Below are 12,876 nucleotides of genomic sequence, written 5' to 3'. Positions count from 1 at the left end.
GTCCAGTGCTCCAATGTGGGTCTCTGTCTCTATCTCCATTCATCACCAGATGAAGGTTCTATGGTGATATGCAAGATATTCGTTAGTATGGCTATAGAATCGGGCCATTTCAGGCTCTCTCTCCTCAGCTGCCCAAGGACCTAGTTGGGAACATCTCTCTGGACTCCTGGGAACCCCTCTAGAGTCAGGTGTAAGAAGGAATCTCAGAGTTGTTTTGATTTGCATTTCTTTTTTTTTTTTTTTTTTTTTTTGGTTTTTCGAGGCAGGGTTTCTCTGTAGCTTTGGTGCCTGTCCCGGAACTAGCTCTTGTAGACCAGGCTGGCCTCGAACTCAGAGATCCGCCTGCCTCTGCCTCCCAAGTGCTGGGATTAAAGGCGTGCGCCACCACCGCCCGGCTGATTTGCATTTCTTTGATGACTAAAGATGTTTAGCATTTCCTTAAGTTTCTTTCAGCCATTTTAGATTCCTCTGTTGAGAGTTCTCTGTTTAGGTCTGTACTCCATTTTTTTGGATTATGTGATCTTTTGATGTCCAATTTCTTGAATTCTTTGTATATTTTGGAGATCAGACCTCTGTCTGATGTGAGGTTAGTGAAGATCTTTTCCCATTCTGTAGGCTGTCATCGTTTTGTCTTGTTGACCGTGTCCTTTGCTTTACAGAAGCTTTTCAGTTTTTGGAGGTCCCATTTATTGATTGTTTCTCTCAGTGTATGTACTGCTGGGGTTATATTTAGGAAGTGGTCTCCTGTGCCAATGCGTTGAAGTGTACTTCCCATTTTCCCTTCTATAAGGTTCAATGTGGCTGGCTTTATGTTACAGTCTTTGATCCATTTGGACTTGAGTTTTGTGCATGGTGATAAATATGGGTCTGTTATCATTCTTCTACATGTTGGTATCCAGTTATGCCAGCAACACTTGTTAAATATATTTTTTTCCCATTTGACATTTTTTGCTTCTTTGTCAAAAATCAGGTGTTCAAAGGTGTGTGGACTGATATCCGGGTCTTCTATTCACTTCCATTGGCCCTCCTGTCTGTTCTTAAGCCAATACCAGGCTGTTTTCAGTACTGTAGCTCTTTAGTAGTTTCAAGTCAAGGATTGTGATGCCTCCAGAAGTTCTTTTATTGTACAGGACTGTTTTGGTTATCCTGGGTTTTTTGTTTTTGTTTTTGTTTTTTTGTTTTTTGTTTTTTGTTTGTTTTTTTTTTGCCTTTCCACATGAAGCTGAGTACCATTCTTTCAATGTCTGTGAAGAATTTTGATGGGCATTGCATTGAATCTGTAGATTGCTTTTGGTAAGATTACCATTTTTACTATGTTAATTCTGCCTACCCAAGAGCATGGGAGATCTTTCCACTTTCTGGTTTCTCTTTCAATTTCTTTATTGAAAGATTTAAAGTTCTTGTCATTAAGTCTTCCACTTGTTTGTTAGAGTTACTCTGAGATATTTTATGCTATTTGTGGCTATTGTGAAAGGTGATGTCTCACTGATTTGATTCCCAGCCCATTTATCATCTGTGTACAGGAGGGCTACTGATTTTTTTCAAATTAATATTGTATCTTGCTACATTACTGAAAGTTTTTATGAGTTGTAGAAGTTCCTTGGTAGAATTTTTGGGATCACTTATGTAAACTATCATATCATCAGCAAACAATGAGAGTTTGACTTCTTCTTTTCCAATTTATATCCCCTTGATCTCCTTTTGGTATCTTATTGCTCTAGCTAATACCTCAAGAACTATATTGAATAGATATGGAGAGAGTGGACAACCTTGTCTTGTTCCTGATTTCAGTGGAATCGCTGGGAGTTTCTCTTCCTTTAGTTTGATGTTGGCTCTTGGCTTGCTGTATATTGCCTTAATTTTGTTTAGGTATGTTCCTTGTATCCCTGCTCTCTCCAAGACCTTTATCATGAAGGGATGTTGTATTTTGTCGAAAGCTTTTTCAGCATCTAATTAGATGATCTCCACTAATAGCTGTCTACAATTCCTTTAAATATTTGCCTTAGCTGGGCGGTTGGTGGCACACGCCTTTAATCCCAGCACTTGGGAGGCAGAGGTAGGCGGATCTCTGTGAGTTCGAGACCAGCCTGCTCTACAAGAGCTAGTTCCAGGACAGGCTCCAAAAAACCACAGAGAAACCCTGTCTTGAAAAAGCAAAATAAAAAAAAAAATTTACACTTCCTCCCCTTCTCCCATTCCCCTCCCACTCCCCCACTCCCCCTACTCCTTCCCCATCCCTGCTTGAGAGAGGGCAGGGAACCCTGCCCTGTGAGAAGTCCAAGGCCCTTCCCCCCTACATCCAGGTCTAGGAAGCTGTGCATATAGACTAGGATCCCAAAAAGCCAGTACTTGCAGTAAAAACAAGTCCCAGTGCCTTTATCAATGGCTTCTCAGTCAGCCCCCATTGTCAGCCACAGAATCCTATTTGATCACATGCTCGTTCAGTCCTGGTCCAGCTGGATTTGGTGAGCTCCCCTTAGAACAGGCACACTGTCTCAGTGGGTGGAACAACCCCTCGCGTTCCTGACTTCCTTGCTCGTCTTCTCCCTCCTTCTGCCCTTCAACTGGACCTTTGGGAGCTCAGTCCGTTGTTCTGATGAGGGTCTCTGTCTCTATCTCCATCTGTCGCTGGACAAAGATTCTATGGTGATATTTGAGATAATCATCAGTGTGATAGTGGGGCAAGGACAGTTCAGGCACCTTCTACTCTGCTGCCCAGGGACCTAGCTGGGGACATCCCCGTGGACACCTGGGATCCCCTCTAGAGCCCAGTCTCTTGCCAACCCTAAAATGGCTCCCTTAATGTAAATATCTTCTTCCCTGCTCCCATATCTGCCCTTTCCCCATCTCTACCCTCCCTTTCCCACAAGCTCTCTCCAGACTTTCCCTTCTCCTTTCCCTCTCCCCCCTCCCCTTCCTCCAACCCCACCCCTACCCCCACCCCATGCTCCCAACTTTTGCCTGGCAATCTTGTTTGCTTCCAATTTCCAGGAGCATCTATATATGTTTTTCTTTGAATTCACCTTGTTATTTGGCTTCTCTGGGCTTGTGAACTATAGGCTTAATGTCCTTTGTTTATGGCTAGAGTCCACTAATGAGTGAGTACATACCATATTCATCTTTTTGGGTCTAGGTTATTTCACTCAGGATAGTGTTTTCTATTTCCATCCATTTGCATTCAAAATTCAAGATGTCATTGTTTTTTACCACTGAGTAGTACTCTAATGTGTATATGTTCCACACTTTCTTCATCCATTCTTCCATTGAAGGGCATCTAGGTTGTTTCCAGGTTCTGGCTCTTACAAATAATGCTGCTCTGAACATAGTTGAACAAATGCTTTTGTAGTATGATTGGGCATATCTTTGGTATATTCCCAAGAGTGGTATTGCTGGGTCCTGAGGTAGGCTGATTCCCAATTTCCTGAGAAACATTTTATTCATTGATTTATTTTCTTATGGAACAGGATTCATCTGTTCTCTGTGATAGATAATAAAACAAGAATTAAAAGTATTAGGTGGTATTTATTTATTATTTTTAAAGACAGGATCTCACTGTATAACTTTGGCTGGCCTGAAACTCATTTTATACACCAGGCTGATCTCCAACTCAGAGAGATCCACCTTTGGAGTGCTGAGATTAAAAGGAGTGCACCACCACACCTTCCAAAGCACTGCTAACTTTTAATGACAAAGCCTTGAGTAAGAGATACTTGATGTATTAATGTCAGTATTAGGATTGATATAGGCATTGGATAATAAAGACATTTTACATTATTTACAAAGTTAAAAAATGATATATAACAATGAGGTTTTTTGAAGTAGCAAATTATGTCTTAGCATAAACTTTGCTGTTACCATAATAGGTGTTATTACTGCTCTCTTTACAGCCTGTGTCCCAACCAGTAGGAGCTGAACAACAAGCAGCTCTTCAAAATCCAGATTTTGTTCGAAGGTAAGTATCATAATCTTCGTACCTAGAAATCAGTAGTAGCATGCTAACACATATCATTGTATGCTTAAAGTCCCTTGAATAAAGTAATCTTTTATTCTTGTATTTGTATAGGATTAATAAAATTGTGATGAATTTTATTCCTTAAGTATTTAGTGATCATATAAATTGTTAAATTATTGACCATATTTTATATTGCTTATAGTATTCTCATCTACAAAGTAAATGAAAATTATGTAAATTAAGATTTCAGCTAATCTCACAAAATAAACCATAGCAAGATAAATAATTGCATTATTGATATTTTTAAGATAATCTTTTCTATATATTATTCAAATTGGGTAAGTTCTATTATTTTTTAAACTTATTGATTCTTTTCTCTGCCCTGTATATTCTACCATTTTTTCCCATTCAGTGAAGTTTTATTTCTGTGATTCTATGTTTAGTCCTATAATTTCCATTTGATTCTTTTTTAATCTTCTATTTCTCATTGACTTTATTTTTCTCATTTGCTTCAAATCCAGTTGCAGTTGCCTGTTGAAGTTTTGTTTTGTTTTTATTCTTTTCATTACTGGTTCCTTCCACATGCTACATGAGCACATTACCACTCAGTCTTTTGCTGAAGTTGGCTTTCCTTTACATTTTTATTTTCTTTTTCCTTTGCACTGGGGACTAAACCCAGGACTTTGTGCATATTAAACAAGTGCTCTATCACTGAGCTGCACTCTAGTCGACTGAATCATTTTGATTATGACTTGTCTGACAATTTCAATATATGATTTATCTTAGAAGTTTATGTCTGTTGATTGTCTTTCTGCATTCAAGGTATAATTTTCCTGGGTATTTGTTTTTTAATTTGTTTCGTTTTTGGTAAGACTAGAATTTGATTTTTTTTTTTTTTTGGTTTTTCGAGACAGGGTTTCTCTGTGGTTTTGGTGCCTGTCCTGGAACTAGCTCTTGTAGACCAGGCTGGTCTCGAACTCACAGAGATCCGCCTGCCTCTGCCTCCCAAGTGCTGGGATTAAAGGCGTGCGCCACCACCGCCCGGCCTAGAATTTGATTTTTATTTCTATATTTTAGGCATTATGTTAGGATAGTATAGATTCTAATTAAATCTTCTGTTTTCTTAAACATTCCCTGTGTTTAATTGCATGTGTTCTGGCTCACTCTTTAACAGGCTGTGGTTCCAATGAAAATTTAGTTTTAGAGTCTTTGTACTATTCTGGTCTGCTTTGTTCACCTGACACCATTGGGTACTACCATGGTACCAAAGGGTAGAATTTTCCTCTTGGAAATCTAGTCCATATTCTGTTGATGAGGCTCTTCCTAGTTCTCCTAGGAAAGAAGGAATCTATCTTTGGCTAATGGGCTAGAGTCAGGAGACATTAGGTATGAGTTTCTTTTGTGGATGTACTGTGGATATATGAGAATGAGACTGATAGCCTTCTGATAGATAATTGGGAGATGTCAAGCTGCTGTTGTTTGTTTGTTTTTCAAGTCTTTAGGGTTCTTATATAGTCTTTTATTTTTTCAGTCTTGGTTAGCTCCTGTGATTGTCTAGTTTATTATTTCTAGAACTTTTAAAGTTGTACTTGGGGGAGATGAGCAAGGAAAGTTGAGTTTCTGTCATCTTGTTCCAAAAGCTATATTTTAGATTTATTTTGTTAGGCTTATGAGTGTTCTGCATGTATGTATTTGCCCCACATGTGTACTTGTTTCCCATAGGGGTCAGAAGAAGGCATTGAACTCAGTGGAGCTAGAATTAAAGACAGTTGTGAACTATGGCTTCACATGTGGGGGCTGGGAATTGATCCCAGGTCCTCTGCAAGAGCCAGTAAATGTTTTTTACCATTGAACCAGCACTCTAGTCTTAAACTAGTATTTTAAGGAAACTTTTGATTGTTAAATTATTACACAATCAAATTATATCTTTTTTATCCTCTAATGATTATTACCTATTGATGCCACTTCTCTATTTTTTAAGAACTCCAGGAGAAGGTTGTATTGGAAGGGCTTGCTTGGGATGAAACCCAGACCTTGTATATGCTACACAAGCACTGTACCTATGAGTTATGTCCTTTGCCCCATGAGCATTAATGTGTAATCTTATACTACTTGTACTTATGTGTATTATTATTATTATTATTGGTTTTTTTTTCGAGACAGGGTTTCTCTGTAGCTTTAGAGCCTGTCCTGGAACTAGCTCTTGTAGACCAGGCTGGCCTCGAACTCATAGAGATCCACCTGCCTCTGCCTTCCGAGTGCTGGGATTAAAGGCGTGCACCACCACTGCCCGGCTATGTGTATTATTTTACATGAAGACATAGAAGGATTTTTTTGTTTTTATCTCTTTTTGTATGTATCTACAGAGATGGTTCATGAGGAGTTTTTAGAAGGGTTCACCAAAAAATAATTTAAAAGATGTTTGGGGGAAAAGAAAGGTCTATTGGTACTTACTAATTTCAAATGTATTCATTGAGAATTTTTATATTTAGTAATTCAGTTCAAGTTTATTAAAGAAAAAACTAAAATGTATTTTATTCGATTACAAAAGCTTGCCCTTTCATATTTTCCATTCTTTTTTTATTTTTGAGATTAGAATATAATTATATAGTTTCTCCCTTCTTTCCTCCATCCAAAACCTCCCGTATACCCCTCCATGTCCTCTTTCAAGTCTGTGACCTTTTTTTAGTTTTATTATTTTTTAAAGATTTATTTATTATGTACAGTGTTCTGCCTGCCTGCATACCTGCACCCCAGAAGAGGGCACCAGATCTCACCATAGATGGTTGTGAGCCACCATGTCATTGCTGGGAATTGAACTCAGGACCTCTGGAAGAACAGTCAGTGCTTTTAACTGCTGAGCCATCTCTCTAACCCCATTGTGACCTTTTTTTAAAAAAAATCTTGTTATTACATGTATTTCTATATGTGTATATACATATATATTTCTAAATGCAACCTGCTCAGACTATATAATGTTACGTGTATGTATGTTTTCACTTAGTATTAGATACTCAGTTGATGTGCTCTTCTCTGAAGACTGTTTTTCCCACTCTCTACATTTGTTAGTTACTTATAGTTCTTTAACTGGGGTTGAGGCATCCTTAGCATTCGTTGTCCCCCCCCCTTCCCCCAACCTCAGTCCATCTTGGCATATCTATTGTTCAGTTCATGTTTAAGTAGTTATATTGGTAGACTTTATGTGTGTAGCTTCTGACATTACTAGGAGAAACAATCTCATTGCAAACTCCCAGATCCTCTGGCTCTTGTAATCTTTTCTTCCCCTATTCTACAATGTTCCTTGAGCCTTAGGTGTCAGAGTGTTTTATAGATATATCAATTGGGATTGGGCTTCACAACTTTGTAATTAATTGGTTGTGGTTTTCTATAGTAAGTTCTGTTGATGAGGAGTGAAGACTGACTATACTTACCTGTGGATATAGGGACAAATGTTTATGATTGCTATTAATGATTGATAGTTTAGTAAATTAGTGGTTATAGTTTCTCTTCTAAGATTCATGACTTCGTTAGTACTGTCTTGTATTTTTTCTGATTTGAATTTATAAAATAGCTATAAATAGTTAATCATGTTGAACCACTTTTATATCATTCATTTTCATTGATTGTTTTACCCCCTGCGTTATTCCTATCTCCTACACTTAGTTTGCATATTCTTTGTTGAGGTCTATCCCCTTTTTGGAGTAAGAATGTGTGTGTTCATTTTAGAAGCTTTATTTGAATATATTAATAATCTCTAAACAAACAAGAAAAATGTAGAAGCTTTATTTGAATATACTAATAAAATAATCTCTAAACAAGTGAGAAAAAATTAATCAAGTGTATCTCCTAAATTATAAAAAAGGGGTGGTGGCGCACGCCTTTAATCCCAGCACTTGGGAGGCAGAGGCAGGCGGATCTCTGTGAGTTCGAGACCAGCCTGGTCTACAGAGCTAGTTCCAGGACAGGCTCCAAAACCACAGAGAAACCCTGTCTCGAAAAACCAAAAAAAAAATAAAAAAAATAATAATAAAATAAAATAAATTATAAAAAAGGAACACCCTTTAATGAAAGGTTTTATAGTGGCCTGTGACTACCATTGTCTTTCTTTTGTTCTTATTCCTTTGATTAAAATGTGTAACAAGTATATATGCTACCTCATTTTTTATAACTTTCAAAAACAGCTTTATTGAAATATAATTTGTGGGACTGGAGAGATGGTTCAGCAGTTAAGAGTAGTGGCTGCTCTTTCAATTGCCAGCACTTTTTTGATGGCTAACAACAGTCCCAGAGGATCAGATACCCTCTTCTATGGCACTGTATGCATGTGGTATACAGATAATACATTCAGGCTTACCACCCACACACATAAAATAAAAATAAATAAATGTTTAAGAAAAGCATACAATTTATTATACAACTCACCTGTTCAACTTGTATAATTCAGTGGTTTTATATATATTCACAGAGTTATACAATCATAACTTATAAAGATATTACATTGGTTGATTTTCTTTAAATGTACAATTTTATAATCTTAAATTTTCTTTAGATTTTTATGATCATTATTGGAATGAGTTACCTTTTTTTTTTAAATCACTAGCTTGAATCACGATGTGACAAGTGTGAAAGAAAACACTAATAACCCTGATCACCCAAATGGGAATGGCAAACAGGATCGGGTCAAACAGAGAAGAGCCTCCTGTCCCCGACCAGAGAAGGGGACTAAATTTCAGCTTATTGTCCTTCAGGTCAGTGTGTATGTTTTAGAGCCTTGGAGACTCAGGGAGTAACAGTGCTGTAAATGCAGTGAAGTAAATTCAGAATATTGTGAAACCTTCTGTAAATTCCATTCAAAATTTCTGATGAGAACATTACATTGTAGTTATTAAACTTGGAAATTGTAGGTTAAATAAAAGGAAGAACTTAAAATCCCTATAACCATGAATCAGAGCTTATTCCTTCTATATTTTTAGTTTGTTTTCATCTTTTTTCTATGTGTATGTGCAGTGTTTTACATTTAATTTGAATAATTAGCAGAGACATTAATATTAGCAAAAATATATTGAATTATTTTGTGGTAGGTGTCCCAGATATTATGTACTTATTATTATCATGACCCTCCAAAAGCCTTATGTGATAAATAGTATGCCCATCTTCACAAATATAGATGCTCACACCAGAGAAGTAATTTGCATAAAATCATTCAACTACCAAATGCTGGAGTCAGATCTGCAGCCAGATCAGAATTTAAAGCCTGTATCTCTAACCAATATGATATATGTTTCAGTAGGATTATAAAACTTACATACAGTTTTATATCACTTCTTTTTGAAAGCTCAATATATTATGTACATGTTTCTGATGCCAGTAAATAATTTGAATAATATATTTTAAATGTCTGCAATACATAGTCCCTTATACAGAGATATAATTTAATCATCCTTTTTCCCATTCTTCCTTTTGGTTGCTGAATATGTTGTATGTGAGCTTATCTAGTTACTCCTTATAAAATGTTTTTTTTGTTGTTGTTGTTTTGTGGGGTTTTTTTCTGTTTTTTGTTTTGTTTTGTTTTTTGGGGGGATTTTTGAGACAGGATTTCTCTGTATCTTTGGGGTCTGTCCTGGAACTTGCTTTGTATACCAGGCTGACCTTGAACTCACAGAGATCCACCTGTCTTTCCTCCCAAGTGCTGGTATTAAAGGCGTGTATCACCACTGCCCACAAAATGTTTTGATTTTATTTTCATTTTTATTGTTTTTAGGCAGAGTCTGATAATAGCTTAGGCTTACTTCAAACTTACTATATAGTCAAGGATAATTTTGAATTTCTAATCCTGCTTTCACTTCCCAAGTACTGAGATTACAGATGTGTTCGACCATGATTGGTTTATGTGGTGCTGGGGATGGAACTCAGGGCTTTGTGCATGCTAGGCAATCACTCTTCCAACTGTGTTCCATCCCCAGCTAAGACAGCTTCTCTTAAACTGGTTAAATGTGTGTACTTAGGTATCAGTCTCTGGAGACAACATGGTGGAGTGTCAACTAGAAACACACAACAACAAGATGGTCACTTTCAAGTTTGATGTCGATGGTGATGCACCTGAAGATATTGCAGACTATATGGTCAGTATAGTAAGACAGCACTATTTTTACCCTTAGTGGAATTATTCTCTCTCCTTTTTCTCATCCCACTTGGTTTTCCCTCTGTTTTCTCTTCACTCATTCATTTACACCCATCTTGTGATAGAATGTGTAGAGTTTTTTTCTTTTTTCTCTTTCTTATTTTTTTAAATTATTTTTGTAGTTTTTTTCTAATTTGCACAGAAAAAAGTGATTATCAGGGATAAATTACTGCATTTCCTCTGGTTTTACTGTAGTTATCTGAGGAAATATGAGGTTTTGGGGACTTTTTGTTTTGTTGGTTTTTAGGTCACTGTGTTTTAATCTCTGTCTATATGCTTAAATAATATTATAAGCTTTAAATGATAATCTCATTGCATAGGCCCCTGATTAAATCAGAATCAGGCCACCTAGATAATTTTAATGTATCTAACATTCTGCCCAAAAGTATTCAAGTTATGTTTTTCAGTAAATTTAGTTTTATTTTTGTTAATGTGTGAGTGCATTGTTGTGTGTGGTGTATGTACATGTTTGTATAGGTATGTACATGAAGTACAAAGGACATTGGGTGACCTCCTCAACTGCTGTCCACTTTATTTCTTTATGATAAGTGTGAGTGTAGTGCTTATGAATATCATATATGTGCAAGTATGTGTTTGGGTACATTCACCCATACCTACTCAGAAATGTGAGACAAAAAAGGTGTAAAACATCATTGTGTTCATTTTGTGTTTTACTGACTCTGAAGTTCATTGATTCAGCTAGACTTGCTAACCAGTGAGCTTTAGAAATTTTCTTGTCTCCATCACCCCTACACCTGTCCTCAGCACAGGGATTACAGATGCACACTACCAATCCTGACTTTTTTTCTCTCTTTTTTACTTCTTTTAAAAAAAGATTTATTTATTATTTATTAGGTATACAACATTCCTTCCATGTACACGTGCACACCGGAAGGGGGCACCAGATCTCATTACAGATGGCTGTGAGCCACCATGTGCTTGCTGGGAATTGAACTCAGGGCTTCTGGAAGAGCAGTCAGTGCTCTTAACTGCTGAGCCATCTCACCATCCCCCCAATCCTGACTTTTTTATGGCTACCAGAGAATCAAACTCAGGTTCCCATTCTTACACATAAAGCACTTTACCAACTTTGCCATTTACCCTGACCCATATTTACTTTTTAATAGATTTGAATAATTAGGCTTAGAATAGTGCTTTTCTTTTATGTCTTTAATTCTAGCACTTGAAGGCAGAAGCAGGCTGATATCTGTGAGTTTGAGGTCAGCCTGATCTTCATAGTGAATTCTACGACAGCCATGATTATGTCAAAAGAGCCTGTCTTCCAAACAAAACAAAACAAAAAATGCCCAAATAAAGCAATGTGGGACAAAAAAAAAAGATATAAAATATCATTGTGTTTTTGGTGTTGCCTATCTACTACTAGGTGTGGGTCCTACCCTTAAGTGTGGTTGATATACCCAGTGAAACTGTTGGAGAAAACTAATCTTTGCTTTGTAAGTGGATGTCAGTTTGGAAATAGCTTCTTGGTTGTCATATGGGCTTGTGTCCACTTCCCCCTCTCAGTGATGCCACACCATCTGTCTTGGACCTGTGCATGCCCTGTGCATGCTGCCACCATCTCTGTTAGTTTTTATGTGTGTCAGTCCTATTGTCTGTAAGACACTGTTTCCTTGGTGTCATCCATCCCTTATGGGTCTTATCTTTCTGCTTCCTGAGCCCTGATGAAAGGGACTTGATGAAGATACCTTTTTAGGATTTAGTGTTCCAAGGTCTCACATTCTCTGCACATTGTTCAGTTGAAATTGCAGCCAATTTATAAATTCAAGATATTTCAAAGTATAGTGACTTTTTCTGACAAATATCAGTAATCTCAGAATAATTGAATGCGTTATGTAACTTTCTATAACTGGTCTTAATTATTTTTGTGGCACGTACTTTGTTTTGTTCCTTTGGAATTCACCATGAAAATATTATAATTTTGAAGAAAATAAATGTATTCTCATGAATACATTGGCTTTTACTTGATGGCAGGTTGAAGATAACTTTGTGCTGGAAAATGAGAAAGAAAAATTTGTAGAAGAATTGAGGGCTATTGTAGGTCAAGCCCAGGAGATCCTTCATGTCCACTCAGCTGCAGAAAAATCTATTGGTGTTGACTCTGTTGCCTTGGAATCCAATAGTAACCAAGTAAGAGCACTTTTCAGTGAGAAGGCCATTTGGGGACTTTGTCATGAATATTATTATTTACCTGTTCATTTTTATTTCAGACAGGATCATCTGAACAAGTACTGATAAATTCTGCATCCACTCAAACCAGCAGTAAGTATATTTAATAAAATTTACCATTTGGCTTTTGCAAAAAGGCATTTTGGTGTCTTGATATACTTTCATAGATAAAGATATTAACCAATAAATTAATTTGATAATAAATTGTTTTTCCACACTTGATAGAAATTTATAGCTCATAAATTTTTAAAAAATTATTGATTCTTTATCTGAGTAATTTACTTCTGAGTTGTTACATAGTTTGTTACCAGAAAAGGAAGTCACAATGCTGAAGACTTTGACAGCCTATTTGAATCTTAACTGCTAATTTGTTTACTTTGACATGAGATGGACAAAAGTATCCTAACTAAAATCTGTGTTCTAAGTTTGCCTCATATTTTAATAGTCATTCAGAACTTGACTATTTCACTGATGATAATACTTCTACCAGTTCTGTTCACTGATAACTTTGTAAATCAGACACCAGATAAACTTCCAGAAACTAAAATTAGGGTTC

At 36.7% G+C, this 12,876-nt stretch overlaps 1 protein-coding gene across 3 annotated transcripts in view; it reads left to right on the top strand.

Annotated features, from left to right (window-relative positions):
• The window catches only part of Wnk3 (WNK lysine deficient protein kinase 3), a 135,030-nt gene that overhangs the window by 87,426 nt on the left and 34,728 nt on the right, over positions 1–12,876 (top strand). For all 3 annotated transcript variants that reach the window (XM_057760117.1, XM_057760116.1, XM_057760115.1), the window contains 5 exons: positions 3,888–3,952; positions 8,553–8,700; positions 9,958–10,074; positions 12,126–12,281; positions 12,362–12,413. In XM_057760117.1, the coding sequence (XP_057616100.1) occupies positions 3,888–3,952; positions 8,553–8,700; positions 9,958–10,074; positions 12,126–12,281; positions 12,362–12,413 (538 nt within the window). The remainder of the gene's footprint in view (positions 1–3,887; positions 3,953–8,552; positions 8,701–9,957; positions 10,075–12,125; positions 12,282–12,361; positions 12,414–12,876) is intronic.

This window comes from Chionomys nivalis, chromosome X, assembly GCF_950005125.1.
Source record: "Chionomys nivalis chromosome X, mChiNiv1.1, whole genome shotgun sequence".
Taxonomy (NCBI): Eukaryota; Metazoa; Chordata; class Mammalia; order Rodentia; family Cricetidae; genus Chionomys; species Chionomys nivalis.
The sequence above is the reverse complement of the archived record's forward strand: the minus strand, read 5'-3'. Positions and strand labels throughout refer to the sequence as shown.